Genomic DNA, 23005 nt, shown 5'->3' with positions numbered 1-23005 from the left:
AAGGAGAGTTAGTAAGAATTTCGGTGAAAAGGCAGGTGAGTTATAGGTAGATATCTTACCCCATCACAAGCTAATATTAGAAACTCATCAATCTCCGGCTGTATGACAGTTTCGGTGGTAAATGGGTGTCCGGTGACAAGGTCCTTCATGTAGGTATCTCCCAAAGCGCGGGTGACGGCGAGGACGCCATTGACACGGTTATTCAAAATCAATCCTCCGGCATTGGTTATTCGTAACCCTTCATTTTCATCGCTACCCTTGTGGTCGTATGACAGGCGTAATGCCTTGCCGTTACGGCATAGAATGATCCTGGCGTCGCCAACATTGGCAGTGTACAGAACCCTGGAACGAATGGGCTGGTCTTCCTGCGGTGATATGGCAGACGTATCCTCGGAGAGACTTTGCTTCGACCCCTCTATACTGGTACCCTCAGGGTCGTCTGCATTTCCCTTTTTCTTCGTTGATTCAGCAATTGATGCAGCAGGGCTGGGGAGACGGTCTTCCCATCTTAGCACTGCAATGACGGCAGTACAGCCACTATTTTTTAACGGCAGTTGTTCTAGCTGCTGATCTACAGAGGTGAAGGTCTGATCAAGGAGCATGGGCACTGGAGCACTAGGGTTCTTTCGTATAGTGTCTTCAAGAATCAGATGTAGTTTCTTGCCGCACCACTCTGCAGCAAACGAGCCAGCATGGCCGTCGAATATGGCGAAGTAGCCATTGTCAGTTTCCACCATCTCCGTAGAGGCAATATCATCGTTTGCCCCGCCCTCGCTCTGTTTCGAGCTGTCAGCCTGAAGTTGCCTTGTTGCCGGGGCAAGAGGGGCTCCGAGGAAATTGTAGAGATAGGCGTGGGTGTCCTCCATTGTTCTTCGGCATTTTCTATTTCTATCTTCAGTCACACCGACCTGGAAAGAGGAACGCGAGGTGGGCATCGATTCGCCGGCGGAGTTGTTCAACGAGCCCTGAGGGACGATCAGAGCGGGATCCATCTTGCCCAAAATCTGCAGAGTCGTCTGCGCAGCCTGAGACTGCTGCTGCTGTGTCGTAGCCGTAGTGTTCGACGTCGTCGTTGAATCCCTGAGCTGGCTCTTGAGACTGGAGAGGTGCAGAGAATTCTTTGCGCTGGCGAAGAGAGCCGCTGCCTTGTTAACGGAGCTGTTTCGCCGTTTCTTGTCCCCGGGCTGGTTCCAGCGCTCGCACGCACGCTTGGAAGAGTCTGTCAGCGAGAAATGGCGCTTCTCGCGGCTGGTCGAAGAGGAGTTCTCGTTCGTTTTGTCGGAGTTGGCGCTGTCCTCCTGCAAGTAGGGCGCGGCTGGGCCTGTGGATGAGGAGTTGGGAGCCGTCGATGGAGAGGACGCGGCGGCAAGGGAGGAATCGGCTTTCTTCTCTTTGTTAGGGCTCGAGAAGCCACCGAACATTCTGTTCAGGATCCCGCCCTCGTTCGACAGACTCGCTCGCTTCCTTCCTGCCAGCTTGACTTCGCTGCGGCCGGCCTGGGGAGAAGCGACAACAGATGACGGGCTCCGGTTCTTCGATCTCAGCCGGCGGCTTATCGGGCGAGCTAGAGCAGCGATGACGGGTCAGTCAGGACGAGAGAAAACGGCTGGGGTAGAAGCATCGCTAGCTAGCTATCGGCCTGCCTGCCTGCCTGCCTGCCTGCCGGTCCGCTGGCCGGCTTTGCTGGCTGGCTCGCTGAGACTCCAGGGCCGCGCATAAGGCGTGCCGCAGATGACGTTTCGGCCCCTCCAGCGGGCGCTTCGCCAGCGCCCAAAGGCAAAAAGACGTGAAGAAACAGCCAGGGAGACGTACCTGGAGGCTGCTGCTGCTGCTGCTGCTGCTGCGGGTCGTAGCGGGAGGGAGAGTAGAGAGCGGCTTTGGGTCTACTGTGGTTTGGCTATTTGTCTACTGGGGAGGGAGTGGACGTTGTGGGAGGTTTTTGTGCTGTTGTGGTCAGACGGAAGACGACATTTTTTTCTTTTTTCTTTTCTTTTCTTGCTGCGATGAAACTAGCTAAGTGAGCTCAACTACGACTTGATACACAGAGATCCTGCTGCCTGGCCGAGGTTGCCACGGCGGCCTGGCGGGCTCTGCAGAGAGCTGCTCGACATTGATTGCGCTCGCTATTTGAGTCTTTGGAGACGCTGGAGGACGAGGAGGTGGGAGTTGCAGGCTCGCTCAGGGGCAAGCAAGGACGACGACGATGAAGACGAGAAGCAGAAGAACCCGCGGAATAATTACAGGCTACGGCTGCCTGGCCGTGATGAACAGGGCCAGGAGGACTGCCTGGTGCTGCTCTTGTCTGATATCTTTGCTGCCTTAGCGGTCTGTCTCTCTGGGGAATTGAGCAGCCGAATATCACAGTGATATCGGCTCGCTCGTCTCCAGACTCGATCAGCATATTCTAGCCCGTCGACCTAGACCCAGAGACCGTATTCGTTGTCCTGATTTTACCCACCAGGCCATGGATGGGCCGGCAAGAGTCTCTGTGGGCGGCTAATAAACAGAAATTCCCTGCGGTCCATGAGATGGCATTATTATTGCAAATATCCGCGGATTAGAAGACACCGAGCAGGTAATCCTGGGGCCCCGGCACGTTACATCTTTCTGGAAGAACACTAGACCGAGGAATACAATCCATGCCCTGGCTGGAGAGGTCACGCTGCCTCCAGTCCGGTTGGATATACCCCCGAGGGCTTATTTGGCGATATACCTGGGGGGGAAGAGAGGCGAGGAAGCATCAGGGAGAAAAGACATCCGGGACTGCCCCCTGGACGAAGACGTTCACCCCACAAAAGTCTAAGCTAATGGGTTATATACAGTGTACACACACATGAAGGAGGAAAAAGCGGAGGCAAGAGCCCCGAGGACTCTTGAAGGATGAGGGTGGTGGTCGTTCTGGGGCTTCTCGCTTGTTCACTCTCTGTTCAGGCAGGCATCAAAAGTCATCACCGCTACCAGCCCCGTATAGGCAGATCAGGGGGCAAGGACGCCATGGGGGACAACTCTCACCATGCATAATTCTTCCAGGGCAAGGTATTATTCTTAGTACCTGCTTGCATGTCCATGTTCCTTTTCTCTCCTCTTTTCTTGAATTAGAAATGCAAAAAACGAAATAGTATGCATCCCCAACACGAGTCACTTTGAAAAAAAAAATAAATAAATAAAAAATAAAAATAAAAGCACAAAATCAGGATCCTGGATGGCAACCAAGTTGAGTGAGTTTTCTGCTCTGATGGGCTCGTTCCCGTCCGTGGTCCACGTAACTCCGTAACTCCGCTGCTAGAATATATAGATATCTCACTGGGTGTGTGTGTGCAGGCGTGCGTGGTATGTATATCTATTAGTACACTTCACTTGCGTAGACTGTCCAATCTGGCTTGCAAGTCCTCGTCATCCGTATTCCCGCCACCACCAACTGCTTGGGCAACTCGGGCCTCCTTGACTGCCGTGCCTTGTATTCCACTTGGTGTCTCTCCAAGCTGTGGCCAGAGCGAAGGGAGGGGAAGAAAGGTCAGCTGTCAGTTGCAAACAGAAGATAACGGGCTTATGAACAGAACAATACATACCGCCTGCCCGAGATCAACACCAATCTCATCCAATACCTCCTTGACAATCTCTTCTCCTTCTTCTTCGTCATCGAGACCGGTTGCTTCATCAACAGCATCGTCCATCATCTCCTGTCGTTGATCCATGATCTCATTCTCTCGTTCAAACTCCATCGCAATCCTCTGCAGAGCAGGTAGATTCATCTGCTTGTTCATGCTTCCCAGCAGTATCGTTGCTCCCTTCATTGACTGTGCCATCTGCTCATTACTTCGAACGGTCTGACAAAGAAAGAATAGCCAGTCAGCAATCAATCAAACTTGATCCAGAAATATATAGGGTATAGAAATGGGTTGGAGCCTAGCCCATCCATACCTGAATCCGTAGTGATATAGCCTGCAACTGTGTCCGCATCGAGTAGAACTTTTGTATATACCTATAGCCCGGCTTGTTAGACCTAGAATTCTCTACGCGCTGAGCCGTTCCCCAGACGATCTATCGTATGGCCATACCGTCGTGTCCGGACAAGGTCCTTTGCCTGGATCTTGCATGCCGCTATCTGCCCGTTTTTTGCGCTCTTCTTGATGTCTGCCACCAGCTTCTTCTCCTGGTTCTCGAGCTTCACGCGCTCCCTGTCCAGCTCTCTCTGCGTCCTCTCCAGCGCCCTCTGGTGTTTGCGCAGCCTCTCCGCGGGGGTCATCCGCTTCCCAAACGCCCACTCGATGATCTATTCTCCGGGTATCAGCATGCGCTTTTTCTCTTTATTTTTTATTTTTTTTTGACATGGCCACATAGCACACTCTCTGCCAGACTCACATTCATGGTTCAACCGTCTGCTGCTGTTGTCTTTGCTGCTCTATCTCGCCGTCGCTGGTTCTTCGTCCTCTCGTCGTCTTTGGCTTTTTGACTTTTGGTGACGTCGGAGTCTCGCATCTTCGTTTTTCCTCTTCCGAGGCGCTTTTTTCATGGATTTTGGGATTTTCTTACTATTTCTTTGATTCCTTTTGTCACGCCACGAAAAAAAAAATATCCGCCAGAACGGACGAGAAGAAGCGACAGGAAGGAAGACAGATGAATTCGCAGTGAAGAGACGGTTTGAGTGCTGTGGGAGACAGTTGATGCCAGATATACACCTTCGCGATGAGCAGCAAGGATTACTTTTCCCACGACGCAGGCTCTTCCGCCGGAGAGGGTTCCTCACGGTCGACCGAACGACACTCACCCATCCCCGACGATGAACGGCCACCGAGCCAGGTCCCCGGATATATGATAGTTGGATCGGGCCCTGCCTCCGGGAACGCGACTTCGTTGATGTCGACCTTGCACGAGGATTCGGGATACGGTGGAAGCATTATTGATGGTAACTCGGATATCGGCTCTGAGTCCTGGCAGGCCGGGTTGATGGAGGACCGCCCTACGCCATCACATACACCCGTTGGACCAGGCTACATGAGTAATGCAGGTGTGTTTCCGCTGTTCTTCCGCCAGTATTTACTCTATACCGTTTGCTAAGAAGAGTGTTTTGCAGCACAACATGAGAGACAGGTTATTGCGAACCATGTTCATCAGCTCGTATAGTACGATTGGAGTCTTCTTTTCTCTCTCAAATATAATCATATACTAATATATACTAGTAACTCCAACCGAACGAAACTCGGTCGATCTGTTACCAGAGCTATCGAGCTGCTGAAGGAACTCCAAGAAATGAACCGCCAGTGGCCGGCGCATTACCCCTCTATTCAGAACACTGATGCACCCCCACAGAACAGACACATTCTTTCGCGAACACGATCGTACGAGGAAAGCAGAGAAGAGGGAAGTAATGCTGATCCACGGCCCGGCACAATCAAACGTACCGCCACATCGATTAGCCAGACCGCTGAGTCGAGCCGGGACGCCGATGCCCGGGCACAGGCTGAACCAAGACTCGTAACACCACAAATTGCCCGGGAATTTTCTATCCTCAAGTTGGATTTGAAACTTGGCGCTTTATCCCCTGCTGAACTCGTTCACTCTCTGGAAAAGAACTCGATCGCTTCTCTCCTTGACGGGAAAGTCAGTCAAAGCATAAAACACCTGTTGGCTTTGCGGGGAAGGATAGAGGACACGTCCAGCAAAGTCCTCATCACTGGCGATCTAAATGCAGGGAAGTCGACTTTCTGCAATGCTCTATTACGTCGAAAGATCCTTCCTGAAGATCAACAGCCCTGCACCAGCATCTTCTGTGAGGTACTTGATGCCAGGGAGAATGGAGGAGTGGAGGAGGTGCATGCCATTCCAAAGGACAAGCAGTATAACCGAAATGATGAGAGCACTTATGATGTGTACTCTCTCACCGATCTCGAGTCCATCGTTGTGGATAACAGCAAGTACATGCAGTGCAAGGTGTACGTTAAGGATGTCCGAACAATTGACGAATCTTTACTCAATAATGGAGTTGTCGATATCGCGTTAATCGATGCGCCGGGTCTCAATTCTGATTCGGTCAAAACTACCGCCGTATTCGCTCGACAGGAAGAAATTGATGTGGTCGTCTTCGTTCTTTCAGCCGCGAATCATTTCACTCTCTCATCAAGCGAGTTCATCAGGAATGCTGCCCATGAAAAGGCCTATATTTTTATTGTCGTCAACGGATTTGATAACATCAGAGATACCGCTCGATGCCAGAGAACAATTCTGAATCAAGTGGCTGCCCTGAGCCCACACACCTACAAGGAATCCGCAGAACTTGTGCATTTCGTTTCTAGCAATGCTATCCCCGTTGCGCCTATCAGTGGAAGCGGAGGAGGAGGTGGTGGTGACGATGGTGATGATGATGACGACTCAAAGGGCAAGGGCAAAGGAAAGGAAAAAGCAAAGGAAAAACTTCGGGACTTTGAGAATTTGGAGGGTGCTCTCCGGCGGTTTGTCTTGGAAAAACGGTCTCGGTCCAAGCTTGCTCCAGCCAGAACATACTTGCTCAACATCCTCTCCGATCTCAACGTTCTTGCATCCGTCAACCGCGATGTTGCCTCGTCTGAACTTGAACGCGTGTCCACAGAGCTCAGTAAGCTTGAGCCTGCTTTTGAGAAGAGCAAAATGCAACGGTCAGAGATTTCCGAGCAGCTGGAACGTTACATTACAGAATCATCCAATGATGTATATAATTATACCCGCAAATCTCTTGCAGAGAAGATATCAACGGTTGCTCAGTCTGATCTGGGTGTGGATTATCCTGGCCTGCTTTCGGTCTTCCGCTATGCAGAGGATGTGAAATTGGCAATGCTCGATCAGATCACCGCTTGTGTTTACAAGTGCGAGGATTATTCACGCAAAAAATGTGTGGAGGGTGTCAATATGATTCAGAGCCTTGGATTGCTTCATGTGGGCGAAAATAAGTTCCCCAGTCTTAACTTCCGCTCTGAAATCATGTTTAAACAGCACCGTCACGAACTTGCACGACAGATACATACGGAACTTGATGTTTGGGATTTCATTGACCTCCCTGGTTTCTGGGAACGGCAAGAGAAAGTTGCTGGTACCGGTATGGCTATGACTGTCCTAGGTGTACTTGGGGGCAGAGCATTGGGTGGAATTGGGTGGCTTGATGGTGTAATGGGAGCCGCCAGGATACTTGGTCCAAACACTATGCGCAAACTCTTGGTCCCTGGCATTTTGGGTGCAAGTAAGTTCTTTCCCCTTCTAGTTCTGTACTTACAAATTACTGACATACCTGTCTCTTTAGCACTATTGGCTGGTGCATATATTTTGTCCCAGGTTCCAACTGCTCTACCATCAAGTTTGTCCCGCAAGATAGCCGTGACACTTGCAGAGATGGATTATATCCACACCAATGCCACCCGTATATCTGGAGAAGTTGGACGAGTGCTTCGTGTCCCCGCTACCAGATTGCAGTCAACACTACAAATAGCCTCCGAGGAACTGTTCAGACGAAAGGAGGAAGTTGAGAAAATTAAGGCAGAGAGTGAAATTGCGAAGAAGTACTTCTCCAACCTTTTCCGTGAGAGCACTGAACATAGGAGAACTGTGGAACAAATTGATCTTGACGCACAGGCTCCTCCAGCTGCTGCATAAAGAGCTTATACCTCTCTTCTATCCGCTAATTTTCCATTCTTGTGTTGTACTTACTCCCGTTCCTCTCCCTCCAGCCTTACCCACGACCTTGTGACCATCTCCTTTCCCTGCCTCTTCTTGCCATTCATTTCTTTTCTTTTTCACTTTCCCCTTGTTCAAAGTTATTTACACATACCCCAGGCTCAGTTTTGTTCATGATTTTATGACTGGTTTACACGTTTTTTTTTTTTTCTTTTTGGAGTGATGCTGGCGTCTTGGGATAAACAGGAATTAAGATAACCCGAGGCCCCCGTACATTTCATGCCTTGTAATATTTCAACATCACATACCCTTTTTTTCCCTTGCTTCTAGTTCCTCTAGGGGCTTTGTTAGTTCACTTTGCATGCTCTAGACTAACACAAATTGCAACGGATCAACCGTATTTATTGCCTCACCAGCTGTTAGTTTTTCTGTGCTTACGGCTTAAAAGTTGCAGTGAAATAATCACTATAGACGTTCAATGTTTGGGTTGTTGAAGTATGCACAGTGGGAACCGGCTGTATTTACATGCATGACAAATAGCACTCAAAAGCTCTCAAGAATGAAGAAGAGCATTATAAAACGGCTAGAGTGCTATGAACATTTACTCTATCCAATTCCTTTTAAGTCTACCAGCCCTCTAACTTACGAGATCTCGTGTTCCTCCCTCCTCGACAGTCCTGTAGTTTGCCAATAATTAATTTCCGACCTGCCCGTGAACCCCCGAGTCCAGTTCCTTCGTCCACCTCATCGTTCCTCGGGCTCTGATTGCTGATCATCTCGCGCATTGCTACCGCGTCTGGATCATCATACTCAAGTTGAGTTAAGGGTAGAGGCTCATCTTCGCCAACAGCTTTCTCTGCAAATTCGCCATTGGCAGAGTTACTCTGAAATAGAGCCAGTCTTCGTCGTAACATTTGCTGTGCCTCCATCTGTTCGGGGTGCGTAATTTCGACTTTCTGAGGGGCTAGCGAGACGAAGCTCGGCGCTTTTGTCGAAGGGCTATCGAGGCCATCGATTACACTGCCGTAACCATCTTCGTTCAGCGTGTCTATCGAACTTGCTCGGGATAGACCTCGTTGCGCATCTGTCGTAGTCAGGGCAGAACAGGATGAGCTGGCTCTACCTAATAGCTTGCGTCGTCTTTGAGAACGCACAGGGACGTCCATATCGCCGATAGTGTTTTGGGTTCGTAATCTTTTCTGCTTTAAGAGTTCACTTATTGCGGTATTTAGAGATATTTTTGTCTCTGAGTTAGCAATTGGCTTAGGCGTTGAATCATCTGGCGGAAGAGGGGCAGGAGAAGCTGCGGGAATAGGCTGGCTTGTTTCTTTCCAGGGAGATGGAGAGCGGGAAGGTTTTGGCGGGACAGTTGTGGAGGCTTTTGCTTGGGGAGCTGTAGGCTGGGTTTCCATATCGTCTGCTTCGGACTCCTTGCCATCTCTCCCCCTGTCTTGCAACACTTGAGTGAAATCCTGGTCTATAGGGTAGTGGCCCAGAGGGGCTATTTGCACTTCTTCTGCTGTTAATCTCTGCGCTTCTTGGGACACTGAACGCTTATTGGGAATCAAGTATGGGTGATATGGTTTCTTCTCTCCTGTTTGCACGGATATCCATAACCAGTCCGCAATCACAGGGGGTATATTCCATTCAAATACATGTCTCAGCTTTTCTGGGCTAGGAGTCGACGTGTTACAGATAAGTACTGAAGCGTTAGCTGTGAGATATTCGTCATATGTTGCCCCTAATTACGGTTAGCATCGAGAAATTTTATTCAAATAGCCAAAGAATCTCATACCTAGAAGATTAACAAGTTTGCTGAGGTGGAGCAAGTCAATCCCAGAGAACCCGGTTGAACATATCCTCATGCCTTGGAATGCTACAACATGTTACTAAAATTCGTTTTTGATAATGTAAATTTCTGTGAAACGAACCTGGGATAGGAAATCTTGGAAAAGGAGTACTGGTTATGTGAGCCTCTGGGGCTACAAATGCCTGGCTGCGCAGACAACGCTCAACCCACATATCCGTAACGATTTCAAGTTCTTCCAAGTCTTCATCAATTCTTGGAATCTCTCGCCTAGGTAGATCATACGGAACAACCATAAATGGTTGATTGTTATGCTTCAGAAGATCATCCAGTGACGGTGAAATGCAAGCATCTTGCGCAATAAGGTGGATTTCCAGTATCTGTGTCTAGTGGCAGGTCAGCTTTGGAACGCTGGGGGGTAGCGATTATGCTAGATGATTGTGATGTGTGATTACTTACCTGCTCTGTTGTAAAGCCAGTTATATAAAACCTACAGTTGTCCCAAAAACCCTTCGATGGTGCTTTTTTAGCTTCGGCAGCTGGTGGTGGTTTGCTCTCACGAGATACACTATCATGCCGACCAGGGACTGTAGTTTCACTTGCAAACGATTTGGTATCAAGCAAATTTTGTTGCGAAGCTGGTGTTAAATGCTGACTTCCCTCATATTGAGAATTGTTTTTGCTCTCAGCAGTTGTAGAAGGATTTGGTACAATGGCAGACCATATACCTTCAGTCTGACTACCTAGCTTGAGACTCGCAACCTTGCGTAACTTTCTAGTACGCGGAGGAAGGCGAGTAGGAAGACTGTCCTGAGGCTTCGCAATTCTCTCGACAACAGTAGGTTGAGAACGATTCCATGCGCCAATGCCTTGCTTTTCAATTGGAAGTAGGGGGTCATATAGGGTTTCATCGAGCGCCATAGAGCGTTCAATGCTATCCTCAAGCCACTTAAGGCTCACTACTTTTATTCCCCACTGAATCGCAAACTGATACTTGTTGCCTTCGCATGCAAATGCGATAAGATGGGTGACGGCCTTCGTCAAATCCCTCCGAAACTCAGCACCGTGTGCACAGACGGTTTTCTCAAGGTGACTCCTAAAGTCCACTTCCAGCAATCAGCTACACCGGTAACGCAGTTATACCTAGTGTCAGGTAATACGTACAATCCTCAAACCCAGTGATACAAATTGAGAGCCCAAAGAAAGTGGGAAGTTTGTATTCAGCTTCAAGGGCATGGATATCGGTATCACCACCCTGTATCCATGATGACCTAACAGCCTCTACCCATTCAGCTCTAAGGACTTTGACATCCGTCCGCATTTTGGCCACATATTTATATTTCGGGGTGTTTATGTCACCGACTATGAGATGAGTGACATCGGATGTAAGATCAAACTTGTGAACTGCGCCCATCTGGCAAGCAACGTCAGTCAATCGGGACTACATAAAAGTCAGTAATCGTATAATTAAAATAACAGGAGGCCATCCCCAGTACTTACTCGATGTTCTGCGAGGATAGAAGTGCAGCAAAGAATCACCCCAGCAAGAGGCAGCTCCTTGGCTTCACGATGTTAGCTTTCAGTATCGACAACAAAACAGAGTATCCTACCGAGTTCTGCATCTTGGGCCATTCTTCATCCTCAGAGGCCCTTATAATCATCCTCTGCTCCCGTTAGAAAGGCCCAGGAGAGCCGAATAATTGCAAATACTCCCGAAACCAGGCAAGTCGCTTTTCTTCTTTCTCTATCTTTCAACGCTTCACAGAAAACGCGAACATGACGAAATAGAGTTCAGATCCGATTATCTAAACATTTGTTATCTTATCAGTCACGTGAATTGACGCGCTCGCGACTGTCAAAAGTTCCAAATCGGGAAGAGAGAAAAAGGCGAGAATTGCAAGTTCAACGCAAATTTCTATACAAAACACGCAGTATTGCGGGTGGCTCTATGGGTTTGCGGTGCTGATTCTTCTTTTTTGGATACCTGGCTGCTCCGGGTTGATACCTAGTGGCTAACGGCATCGTCAATTCAATTTACATGCTTCGTTCGCTGCAGAAGCCGTGGCCGCTCTTCCCCCCTATACGTTTGACCTTAGCTCTCCCACGCAGGTTCGCGGGACTCTCAACGTACGCCCAACCGCTGCAGCCGGAAATGTTTACCAGAGCGGTTCAAGAGCATCCCGAGCGGCAAAAGAAGCCGACTGCACTGCAGCCAAACCGTGACCGATTAAACTCAACGTTACAGTCACGCAGCCTGGAATCAAGTTCCCAGCGAAAGGCCGATTTCACATCAGAACTCAGCAGAAGCGCTCTGGATGATCTTCATGATGCGGTATATTTTGGCGAAAACGATTCCGAAAATGAGGAATTTCTTGAGATCGCATACCAAATTTCCAAGCCCACACAATCGAAATCCGCATCTCACAATTCATCCATTGCAGATGCAAATTCACGAAAAAATGATAGCAGCGCTCCCACTGAAGCTATGCCTTCGAGCAGCTTTCCAATACCATGGTCATCCTCTCCGCCGCGTGAACAGGAGCGTCCAAATCCACCGCATCAGCAGCCGAAGAAGAGAACACTACCTTGGGAGGATGCCATGCAAGATAATAGAGGGAAATTTGGCCCTTGTTCAGGCTATTCAATTACCAATCGAAATACCTCCTTCAAGAAGCCCATGCTGAAAAGCCATGACGTTCAGCCCACACCACAACCAACCCCTCTTGACGACCAAACGGTCAAAACAGAACAAATACCCGTGAAAGAGAAGAAACACATGCCGTGGGATAAGACTTTTAGTGATGTCAAAGAAGAACAAAAGGAGCTGAGGAAACAAATGAAATCTAAGTCTCTCGCTGCATCAGAGAAAAGGCTTAATAACGTTCAGAGACCCTCCAATACCCGGGTTCCATCTATATTTTTCAGCGAAGAACAGAATCAGGTCATTGAGACCATCGTGAAAGAGGGCAAAAGTGTTTTCTATACTGGTTCCGCAGGAACTGGTAAATCTGTACTCATGCGGGAAATCATAAGGCAGTTACGGCTTAAATATTCACGGGATTCTGATGCCGTTGCTGTAACCGCGTCAACGGGTCTAGCAGCTTGTAATATTGAGGGAGTTACACTGCACAGCTTTGCGGGTGTTGGACTTGGGAAGGAGTCAACTCAGGAGCTCGTCAAAAAGGTCCGTTCATCAACCCACCCAATTCTGATGTAGCCGGCTAACCGTATCACAGGTAAAACGTAACCTAAAGGCCAAGAATCGTTGGCTAAAAACCAAGGTACTCATTATAGATGAGATATCAATGGTCGACGGAGACTTTTTTGACAAACTGGAGGAACTAGCCCGTAAGATCAGAAACAACGGAAGGCCTTTTGGTGGTATCCAGCTTGTTACCACTGGCGATTTCTTTCAGCTCCCACCAGTTCCGGAAGGTGGAAAAGAAGCAAAATTTGCCTTTGCTGCAGGAACGTGGAATACGTCGATTCAACACACGATTCTCTTGACGCAGGTGTTCAGACAAAGAGATCCCGATTTTGCCAACATGCTGAACGAAATGCGACTTGGACGTTTAAGTCCTTCTGCTATTCAAGCATTCAAAGACCTCTCACGACCGTTAATTTGTGGTGATAACATCGAGGCAACAGAATTGTATGTCATTGAAAGAGCCTTAGTCTATATTTGTTGGAAACTAATAGTGACACTTTGCAGGTTTCCTACGAGGGCAGAGGTGGATCGAGCTAACTCCGAAAGAATGAATCGCCTTTCAGGATCAGTCATGACATTTCATGCCGCTGATTCGGGAGCAATCAAGGATGAACAATTCCGAGCTAAACTATTGAGCAACTGCATGGCACCCGCTACTATTCATCTCAAAAAGGGGGCCCAGGTGATGCTTATCAAGAACAAAGACGAAACGCTGGTAAACGGATCCCTAGGAACGGTTATTGCGTTCATGGATGAGGCTGGTTTTGATAATCATATCAGGGAAGGCCTAAAACGTGAAAATGGCTACTATGACTTTAATGATGAGCCAAGCCAAGCCAAGGAAAAAATTAAAAGTATGGCTTTTGACCAAAAAGCCAACACTGGAAGCGTTAATACATCGCGGCAATACCCCCTTGTTGCCTTTATTTTACCCGATGGATCAGAAAGGCAACTTTTGTGTATGCCCGAAGCCTGGAAGATCGAGCTTCCCAACGGCGAGGTTCAGGCTCAAAGACTACAGGTTCCATTGATCCTTGCGTGGGCGTTATCAATACATAAAGCCCAGGGACAAACCTTGCAACGTGTCAAGGTCGATCTCGGAAGAGTGTTTGAAAGGGGCCAAGCTTATGTTGCTCTTAGTCGAGCAACGTCCAAGGATGGATTGCAGGTATCCCGTTTTGATCCCAAGAAAGTCATGGTACATCCCAAAGTGACAGAGTTCTATCAGAACCTCTCAAGTATCAGCGATATTAATAGTGGAAGGAAGTCTAGAGTTGCTGTAGATGGGACCCATTCGGATGTGGAAGACGATTTCGATTCAATAGCCCAGTACGTTTAGTACAGCATGTATATTATGCTTTCTATATCACATGTCTAGGCCAGATATGACTTTAATGATAAGATATTTCTCCGAATATATTCAATATACCCGCCGGTGATTCGCACTGGTCGATAATAATAACATACAAATGAAACAAAATAGGTATATATATGAGGAAGACTGTCTGGCGCTAATCTGAAGACACGTAGGTCTCCCACTATCTATTTTCTGAAGAGGCGCTCATGAGATAAGTAATCTTTTGGATTATCCCTTAGGTGCTGCTGTTCCATGTATGACTGCCTCCGATTGCCATCAAGCCGCTTCATTCGATCATACTTCTCGTACGTATCCAGTACACGCTGGGGGGTGTATCCTTCAAGCTGAGTAGTCTGTGCCTGGTCAGGACTACCCCTAGCCAAGCTTTCAGCTAGAAGGCGAGCCTCAACCTCTCTCTCAATCGACAACTGGCCCTCCAAGTATCGTTGATGAGCCCTCTCTTTCTCTCGCAGTTCCAGTCCCCAGGCTAACTCAGCGGGAGAAAGGCGATCAGGGCTAGGTTTTCGTGGGCCTTTTTCGTGAGAGTACACCTTATGACGTCTGGAGGGATAAGAGACGGTCTCAGACCGAGCTAGTTTTCCAGGACGTTTATGTGTGCTGCTGAATGGTTGAATTTCAACGGACCCTGAGGGATATTGCGATCCCCTGGGTCTGGGTAGCTCAATAGGATAAGAGGTCTTTTCGGATGGGCGGACGTGAATGCGATACCCAAGAGAGTGACGATGCTTTCGATGGCCGTTACGGTCACTGCTTTTGCTCTTCTCACGGCTCTGGTTCCTCCGGTTCTTATTGGAACAATGGCGACGGGTATCGTCGTCAGGAGGATAATCACAGTTATCATATTCTCCAAAAGAGAAAGAGTCATCTGTGACGGAGCTTGCATTTTCTGGATCAAACAGATATGAATCATAGTCCGAAGGTTCACTATCTTCTTCCAGCCACTTTTCCACAATCTCCTGCTCCCTCCTGGCTTTTTCTGAATTGACAATCTTTGGAGGGGGTTTCTTTTTCTTGTGCTGTTTGTTATGAGGCTGCTTCGGTTCATGGGTAGCCGCTGATGGCTGTTCCTGTCTAGCATAGCGCTGGCTATGATGCTGGTAGTCCCGAGTCGGCATTTGAATATTGGGTACTTCTTCAGCTCTGTGTCGAGATCGTTGAGGATGAGTTGACTGAGGTTCCTGATTCACCATTTGAGAATCTTTATATACATTTTCATTCCCAGGATGATGCTGGTTTGGATCAAAAAGTGCCTGGCTATAAGCTTGGGTATTGTGTGGCTCCTCTAAATACCCAGGATGGCGTTGACGGAGTGGCATAGGAACCTCATTTAAACCTTGAGCACCGGGACGAAGTTGGTGATATCGAGGGTCTGGATGAGCATCGTGTGGAGCTGGTAGAAGGCGAGGTTGTGATTGATGTGATCCAATCGGGGGTGGTGGAATCTGAATCATTTCAGGAAGTATCTTCCGGTCTTGTTGATGGTTTCCTGGAGTAACATGTGGTATCTCCTGCTGCATCATCTGACGTGGATAATGGGGAGGCCCGAACTCCTCAGGGGGGGGTTCTTGTCCATGTTCAGGATGTAAAGCTCCTTGGAAAGGAATTTTTCCCATCATCCGAAGTTCATGGTTTGTTGGAGGGGCGTGGGTAAGATGACTCTGGCCTGGGTTGTGGGAATTAGGGTTAAATGGGTGCTGCCCATGATGCGGGTGTGGATGGTCCTGTGGATGTCCCTGTGGAAGATATGGTGGGGGCTGAGGCTGGTGTTGGTAAGGTGTAGGTTTGCTCTGCGAGTGAAGTGGAAGGTTATGTTGGGTGTTTGCTGGTGGACGTTTCTGGGGATTCGGAAGTTTCTGGGCATCAGAAAGGTTTAATCCAAGACCAGATGGTTGAAAAGGACCGCGGGGTGGATCAGCAAACTCCGCACGCCCCATACTTATGTCATGTCTAGCAGTATCCCTAGCCCTTTTCTCCTTTATAATTTGCGCAGCGCGACGGGCTCTAAGTATTTCCGGCTTTAGCTGCTTGCAGAGAACAATGGCTATTGATATCGTCAAAGCCTTCTTAGGACCAAAAGTAGACCGCACATCTCGAGTGGTGGAATTGATATAAACGCAGATCCAGTCGTATTTTGGATCATTGCACTCTTGCTTCCTCTGCTCGATGAGGTTATCAATGTGTTGCCGCTTAACCAGGGTCAGCTCATTATATGCTTCTGTGACGGACTGGCGCTTTTGTTTATGAACCAGGTCGATTAATTCTGCCTGGGGAAGAGGCATCTTGCAGATGGTTGCAGTGGCCCAGGTTCTTTCTCCACCAGGCGTTTTCGGCTCTCCACGATACAGTGTCCATCCCTCGTATGTGCTCTCATTAAGCTGGGCCCCTCGGGAGAGGCTACTATCAAGACCAAGCCTGCTGAAGCGGGTGTCGAGATCTTCAAAATCGTCGATGTCTGGGGTATCGGGGAAGTGACCAGGCATTGGCATATCTTCTAAGCTCTGGTGTGGAGAGCTATAACCCCCGTTATGCATTCCGTGATGCATATCCATGGTAAGTAGGGGGCGTGTAACAATCTACTGGGCCGGCTAAATCTATTGGCTATCAGTACATTTTATAAACATGCAAGAAAGGATATGTAATAAGGGACTGAGGGGGGAAATACCTTGTAGGCGCCTCAGCGTCGACTACTGTGCTGTGTGGGAAAGAGGAGTTGGTTTTGTGATGCTCATGAGCAAGCCAGGCAACAGCAGGGACAACAGGCCACGCCTTTCGTTAAAGCTATGCCGCTGATTGATGTTCGGTGTGGGTATCAAAATATTGCCGCGTAATAGGTTCAGACGAGCTGGTATTTATCTGGGCAAGAGATATGAAGGGTTCCTATAAAGTAAAGGGAGCGTCTCTGCGCCTCTTCTCTCGCTTTTGCGTTTTGGGGCTCCTTCACACCATCAACATCCATGCAGGCGTAAGGCTTCCAAAAGTCAAAAGAACCTATGGTTGGCTGACGGCGCCCAGGGAAAAAAAAAAAAAAAAAAAAAAGAAGCAAACAAATGGAAGAAAGCACTCATCGGGCGTTGGTGAGAGAGAAAGGCCAGGAGTCTGGCGTGATAGCTAGTTAATATAACGAGGAAACGTTGCCTCCCCCCTCCTCGAAGCGCCCGGTTGTCCTCCACGGATGTGCTGATATTAATAGTAATTGGTTGGAGCATGTTATGCACTACTGTTTGTAAGCATGCTTGACCACTAAGATTGGGGAGTTTTCCTGGAGACGGCCGATCATGATAATATTGTAACCGACTGTTCGCAGTCATGATTAGTTATTTCGAGCCATGACCCAAGGGAAAGTCCTGGATGTTTCGAGGTACACGGTCTGCAGTCTTCTAAAAATGATTTGTTTCATCTCAATGAGTTGTGGGCTCTGGTGAGTTAGTTATGTTAGCCCTCGGATGTTGGTGGACATGTTGGCTGAGCTTTAAGGCTGTGGCTGGCAACAAGGGATGGGTTTATCCTTGCTCAGCTGAGTGGCTCGTTAGTAACATGGGGCATGCTCGACCCTGGTAAGTGAGTGGCATACAACCGTACGCGGCTCTTAGGCAGACACTTTCTCAAGTCTGGGGAAGCACAGCCGGCATCTTGACTTGATTGGTGCTTTCGGTCAGATTGCTGCCGGGCGCTCGAGGACACCATTAATATAACCAGAGCTCCCTGCAAGGCATCCAAAAACATCTCAAAATTGCCCGGTTGGCGCCTTGCATCGTCAAATATCAACCTTAACCTTGCTCAGGAAGTACGAGTATGGGTCAGCCTCGAGACGGGCGTATTTGTGGTCGCAAAGGCGCACTCTCCTTGGCTGCATGTTTTTTAAAAGTGGCTAAAGGGATGAAAATACACGGGCTTCTTTGGATGATGATGGTATTGGTTTAGAATAGAGGAGCAGCATGTAAATACTGTAGAGCATCCGAAGAAGTCCGTTGATACTTGGAAGGTGGTCTTTTTCAGCCGCATTAAAATATTCAACTTGGCGTATTACATAATTCAAATTAACTACTGGGGCCACAACCATAAACTGGAATCCCGAAGCCCTGATTGGTGAATTAAGTCGTTTGATTTATTTTTCCTCCCCTTCTCTTCTTCTTTTTGCTGACGAAAGGTACTGTGACTTGGACTAAGTCTATTCTTATCTCTGCACGCAAACATGAGCTATATGTATGGAGCGGTTGTAATGAGATAAGGCCAATCCCTTTATCCACAATAAACCTTCCACCTCATAGTTATATCCGTTACCTTTGGGGTTTCATTGAAGGCTGAACGTCTTTCCGAAGGGTGTAGGCCATATGGGGTTATCGAACCGCCATTGTATCACAGCCAACACAGAGTCCTGCCCAACGATCCAGAAAGTGAACTTACACGGACTGATTAACTGACGCTGCTCACCTGCTCCCCTTTTCTCTAGACAGAGAGGGTCCGCTTGATTTAACGACCACAATCCGGCCATCAGACATTGCGAGAAAAAGATCGCAGGACTTCTTTTGGTGGTGGTTTCTCAGAGGGTTTAAAAATAAAAAAAAAAAATAAAAAATAAAAATAAAAATAAATTTTGTAATTTAGCTACTAAGAGAATTAATAAATGGGAATAAAATATTATTGGTTGAAAATTCACATCACTTGGCAGCTAAGCCAACTAACCATAGTTTACTTAAATCCGCGAATCATCTGCCTCGAAAGTTCGTTCGAGCTCCAAATTGATTCTGAAGCTCTTCAAGCTCATCTCAACCCGAGTTCGAACACTTAGCTGGCAACAGTCAGAACAGAAGCTAACATGGGGAAAGGTATGTCCAACCGTGATGTTTCAATAGTTATGATCGACGACAACCACTAACTTCAACTTCTAGGTACTGATAAGCTCTATGTACGTGACTTGGATATCAGCTCAACTCATACCTGCGCCGAATCGAAACTGACGCGAATATCTCACAGATCACTCACTCAGAATGGGCTTCAGAGGATGCATTCTCTGCCAGTGTCGGTGCTGGCGCTGCGCGACAGAAGACTGGTGGATCTCATGCACCTTTTAAACGCCTACCCTTCAACTTTTGCTCTCTATCACTTCAGCCATTTTCCCACCCCGTATGCACATCCGATGGCATTATATTCGATCTGACACACATCCTACCATGGATCAAGAAGAACGGCACCAACCCGGTGAACGGTGCTCCGATGAAGAACTCGGATCTCATCAAGCTACACTTCGCAAAGAACGAATCGGGCGAATATGTTGATCCTGTCACATATAAAGTATTTACGGACAACACACATATAATCGCGCTGGGAAATACGGGGAATGTATTTGCCTGGGATACCGTGCAAAAGCTCAACATCAAACCTAAAATGTGGCGAGATCTAGTGAATGACGAAGAATTCGGCAGGAAAGATATAATCACATTGCAGGATCCACATAATGTGAACGCCCGAGATCTCAGCACCTTTAAATACCTGAAACACGGAGAAAATAATACTACAAGTGGAAAGGATGACCAGGGCATCAACCTTAACGCCATGGGCAGTTCAGCAAAGATCCTACGAGCGAAGGAGGCCGTGGCTAAGGCGAGGGCCGAAAGAGAGCAAAAGGCAGCATCAGCGGATGCGCTGAGCCAGAGACAAAAAGATAATTTGTTGGTCAAGAAGAGTTCGACTACCAGCCAAAGTGGAAAAGCTGTACCATTTAATGCAGCAAGACACACTACTGGTTTAGCTGCTGCCTCTTTCACCAGCACGGGCCTAACACCACATACCGCTGCAGATTTGTCAATAATGACAGATGAAGAATACATGTTGAAACGTGGCCGAGTGAAGATCAAGGGCTACGCTCGGATAGTTACCAATTTGGGTGATCTTAACATTGAACTGCATACAGAACATGCACCGAAAGCCGTGTGGAATTTCATTCAGTTAGCTAAGAAGGGCTACTATAAGGGTGTTACCTTTCACCGGAACATTAAAGGCTTCATGATTCAAGGTGGTGATCCAACTGGAACTGGCAAAGGTGGGGAGAGTATTTGGGGCAAAAGTTTCGCAGATGAGGTTATTGGGCCTTTTAAGCATGATTCTAGAGGAACGCTTAGTATGGCGAATAAAGGAAAGGATACCAACAGCAGTCAATTGTAAGTGAATCCTACCTACCTAGGATAAAGCCTGCCCAGGTGTGTCTCCAATTACTAACATTCATCAGTTTCTTCGCTTATCGTGCCGTCCCTCATCTGAATGGGAAGCACACTATCTTCGGCCACCTAATTGATGACCCTTCTCCATCCTCGCCAACACTAGATGCAATGGAAGTAGCACCCGTGGACTCCAGCACAAACAGGCCTACTCCTGCCATTACCATGCTTGATGTAATGGTATTTGTTGATCCATTTGAAGAATTTCTCAATAAGAAACGAGAAGAGGAAATTGCTCAGCAATCAGTATCCGGGGCAAGCGGTGACACCAAGGATAAGGGGGATGATGACCAAGTTACATGGACCGGCAAGAGATTACGTGGATATGGCTCAAATGAGAGCGGCAGCGCTTCGGGCAATGTATCTGGAGTTGGTAAATATTTGAAGGCCTCAGCTGCTGCCTCCAGGGGAAATGAGGATGAGATCGTCGGGTTTGTTGATGAAGATGAACCCGAGTCAGAACATGCACGTAAGAAGATCAAGAACGCAGGACGCGGAGGCTTCGGAAATTTCGATTCTTGGTGATCAACTGTTATAGGAATCTACACAAGGCCAGAACAAACTTTCGGAACGGCGACCTCGGATATCCCACTTGGATATACAATTCCACGGATGGTTTCAACATTGGATTTTGGCGATATAATTTCCCAGATCACAAGCACCACCCCGTTTTTCCTTGATGGTTGCGCATCGTAGTAATTAACGGTGCATATTCCACTCAATCTGCTCTCATGCCTCTTTTCTTTGTGGTCTCTGCATTTCTGAAGCACGGTCGACCCAATGCCCCTGGAACCAAGGTAGTCTCTGCAACTCAGCCATATCCATACGGTCAGACACATCCCTTGCTAGCAAATGCCTTAGTGCGTCCACGCAATCTTGCGATAGCCGTTCGTCTATTGGCAACTCCTCGTTCATTATTCGCAACCTTCTGTCGTAGAGATAAAGGAACTTCTCCTCGTCATAGTCATCCCACGCATACAGCGTCTTGATGTCCCCTTTGTTTGCTTGAGGTTCCGGTGTTTCCCACGGACAATACCCATGAAGCAGATCATAAACCAGAACTCCAAATTTCCAGAGATATTGTACCCGCCGGTCGTGGCTTAAGGGTATATGTCGTTCTGCAATGGTGTGTATCGGATTCTGGAGATCATCCGTCGCAAGCTGCAAGGCTATTTCTGGGTTAACAAAGTATTCGAATGCCTCGATATAGCCATACCGTTCCGCTTCCCATCCATTATTTTCAGACACGTACACCGCCCCGAAGTCAATAAGCTGGGTCTATACTAGGGAGTTAGCTTAGCATTCAATGGCAATGGGGGATAAGTTAGTAATATCAAACATACGTTAAGATTCTTATCCACCAAGTAATTCCGATGGCTTAAGTCTCCATGCAACATTTTCATATCCATAAGGTAAACAAGTGCCTCGAGGATATTAGAGGCAATCTTACAAGCTTGGATCTCGGTGACTCTCGTCTGTTTCAAATGTGTCAACTGTTCTCCATTATACCCAGGGAAATGTTGGGTCGGAATGGTCCCCGGCTCAAGTAACAGCGTTTCTCTTAAAGGATCATCATCCAGGCTGCTAGCGGACATGACTATTGACGCAAACTCCTTATGGATATATACCGAATCGATCTTTGGGAATCTTTCGCATTCCGTGAGGAGCTCAAGAACAACTGCTTCTACTGGCAGGAAACGTTGCTCTCCAGTATAAACTTCTCGATATTCACACGTTTGAGCCCTAGCGAACCCGTGTATCGATAATGGGCATTGCAGTTCCATTTTGATAGCGAATTGACGTGGCGGTTTAGGTGCGTAGGCCCTTGCCCTCGGATCACTAGGCTCAATCAACGCAGCCATGCTGGCCCTTCGGTACCCATAATCCCAGTCACAACCCGTGGAAAATCTAAATCCCGTGGCCGCTGCTGGTCGACTCATCTCCCTAGCGGCATATACTCGACCGAAGGCTAGAAAATACTTAGCTAAATGAATGGAAAAGCGAGCTTGGGCTACCCTGCACTTACTACCTCTTCCGATCTTTCCATAGATCGTAAACCGCTTTGCTATATCTGGACACATATTGTTGAAATAATCTCGCTCGAGGTTGTAGTGGTTGTCACTTGGAAAGTTCTCTATATGTGACCGTAGCAGATGGTATCTGAAGGTATCTGCCCTCCCTTCCTGCACAGGACGTATGGAGGTGGGGGAACCGATACGCTCAAGGTCGTTGCATTGAGAGAGTATAAGCGGACCGGCAAGGCGCCGTCTCAGAACGATCATCTGTAGCTCCTCACCAACGTGACCCTTGATCATGACATTGATAGATCGTCCAGCGTCGTCTACGGGCCTTCCAGCGCCATAGTAGTTGTCCAAGTCGAGTTCAGGCTGGTTGTACGCCATGGTTCCCGTATGTAGATGTTTGAATATGCACTCGAGGCTCAGGATGTGGTATAGATTTCCCGCTAGTTTGGAATCCAACAACTGTTTACCCCTTTGGTGGGATGGGCTGGATGAGAATATTAAGGAGAGAGCAACAATAACTCCATTTGATATGCCGCTGGCCATGTTTATATACTGTGGAGTTTGTCTGGAATCAGTAACCATAATCTCAATAGGCCTTGTTCCGATAGACAACAAAGCCTTTGGTAACAGACGAGGTTCTCCCAAAATGAAAGAACCTGTGTATACTGAACATTCAGAATTTCTCCGATTCTCGAGGCAGCGAGGATAAAAGGGGTGCTAATACAATATAAC

The 23005-nt window shown here is 47.9% G+C and overlaps 9 protein-coding genes across 10 annotated transcripts; 3 read left to right on the top strand and 6 right to left on the bottom strand.

Moving 5' to 3' along the window:
* Positions 1 to 8: 8 nt before the first annotated feature.
* On the bottom strand, positions 9 to 1421 carry TERG_08509 (uncharacterized protein; the record flags this gene model as incomplete). Its single annotated transcript, XM_003230985.2, has 1 exon — positions 9 to 1421. The coding sequence occupies one exon, from the start codon at positions 1419 to 1421 to the stop codon at positions 9 to 11; it is 1413 nt and encodes a 470-aa protein (XP_003231033.2).
* A 602-nt stretch (positions 1422 to 2023) lies between these two features.
* TERG_08508 (uncharacterized protein) lies at positions 2024 to 2401 on the bottom strand (the record flags this gene model as incomplete). The annotated part of the gene is made up of 1 exon (XM_003230984.1): positions 2024 to 2401. One exon carries the CDS (start codon positions 2399 to 2401, stop codon positions 2024 to 2026), a length of 378 nt encoding a protein of 125 aa, XP_003231032.1.
* A 952-nt stretch (positions 2402 to 3353) lies between these two features.
* TERG_08507 (uncharacterized protein) lies at positions 3354 to 4368 on the bottom strand (the record flags this gene model as incomplete). Its single annotated transcript, XM_003230983.1, has 5 exons — positions 3354 to 3482; positions 3570 to 3827; positions 3922 to 3982; positions 4059 to 4273; positions 4363 to 4368. 5 exons carry the CDS (start codon positions 4366 to 4368, stop codon positions 3354 to 3356), a joined length of 669 nt encoding a protein of 222 aa, XP_003231031.1.
* A 318-nt stretch (positions 4369 to 4686) lies between these two features.
* Positions 4687 to 7620, top strand: TERG_08506 (uncharacterized protein; the record flags this gene model as incomplete). 2 transcript variants are annotated; one of them, XM_003230982.1, is made up of 4 exons in its annotated part: positions 4687 to 5008; positions 5075 to 5123; positions 5181 to 7210; positions 7271 to 7620. In XM_003230982.1, the coding sequence occupies 4 exons, from the start codon at positions 4687 to 4689 to the stop codon at positions 7618 to 7620; spliced, it is 2751 nt and encodes a 916-aa protein (XP_003231030.1). The 2 variants fall into 2 exon arrangements, with proteins under 2 accessions (XP_003231030.1, XP_047604958.1); XM_047748965.1 differs by having other exon boundaries at positions 5181 to 7620.
* Positions 7621 to 8267: 647 nt separating this feature from the next.
* On the bottom strand, positions 8268 to 9053 carry TERG_08505 (uncharacterized protein; the record flags this gene model as incomplete). Its single annotated transcript, XM_003230981.2, has 1 exon — positions 8268 to 9053. One exon carries the CDS (start codon positions 9051 to 9053, stop codon positions 8268 to 8270), a length of 786 nt encoding a protein of 261 aa, XP_003231029.2.
* Positions 9054 to 11600: 2547 nt separating this feature from the next.
* TERG_08504 (uncharacterized protein) lies at positions 11601 to 13995 on the top strand (the record flags this gene model as incomplete). Its single annotated transcript, XM_047748964.1, has 2 exons — positions 11601 to 12632; positions 12685 to 13995. 2 exons carry the CDS (start codon positions 11601 to 11603, stop codon positions 13993 to 13995), a joined length of 2343 nt encoding a protein of 780 aa, XP_047604957.1.
* Positions 13996 to 14198: 203 nt separating this feature from the next.
* Positions 14199 to 16583, bottom strand: TERG_08503 (uncharacterized protein; the record flags this gene model as incomplete). Its single annotated transcript, XM_003230979.1, has 1 exon — positions 14199 to 16583. One exon carries the CDS (start codon positions 16581 to 16583, stop codon positions 14199 to 14201), a length of 2385 nt encoding a protein of 794 aa, XP_003231027.1.
* Positions 16584 to 18611: 2028 nt separating this feature from the next.
* On the top strand, positions 18612 to 20774 carry TERG_08502 (peptidyl-prolyl cis-trans isomerase-like 2; the record flags this gene model as incomplete). The annotated part of the gene is made up of 4 exons (XM_047748963.1): positions 18612 to 18860; positions 18924 to 18940; positions 19009 to 20192; positions 20261 to 20774. The coding sequence occupies exons 1-4, from the start codon at positions 18851 to 18853 to the stop codon at positions 20772 to 20774; spliced, it is 1725 nt and encodes a 574-aa protein (XP_047604956.1). The 5' UTR covers positions 18612 to 18850.
* A 204-nt stretch (positions 20775 to 20978) lies between these two features.
* On the bottom strand, positions 20979 to 22651 carry TERG_08501 (serine/threonine protein kinase; the record flags this gene model as incomplete). Its single annotated transcript, XM_003230977.1, has 3 exons — positions 20979 to 21527; positions 21593 to 22218; positions 22276 to 22651. The coding sequence occupies 3 exons, from the start codon at positions 22649 to 22651 to the stop codon at positions 20979 to 20981; spliced, it is 1551 nt and encodes a 516-aa protein (XP_003231025.1).
* Between the last annotated feature and the right edge of the window lie 354 nt (positions 22652 to 23005).

This window comes from Trichophyton rubrum (assembly GCF_000151425.1).
Source record: "Trichophyton rubrum CBS 118892 genomic scaffold supercont2.15, whole genome shotgun sequence".
Classification (NCBI taxonomy): domain Eukaryota; kingdom Fungi; phylum Ascomycota; class Eurotiomycetes; order Onygenales; family Arthrodermataceae; genus Trichophyton; species Trichophyton rubrum.
This window is presented reverse-complemented; position numbering and strand designations above follow the sequence as displayed.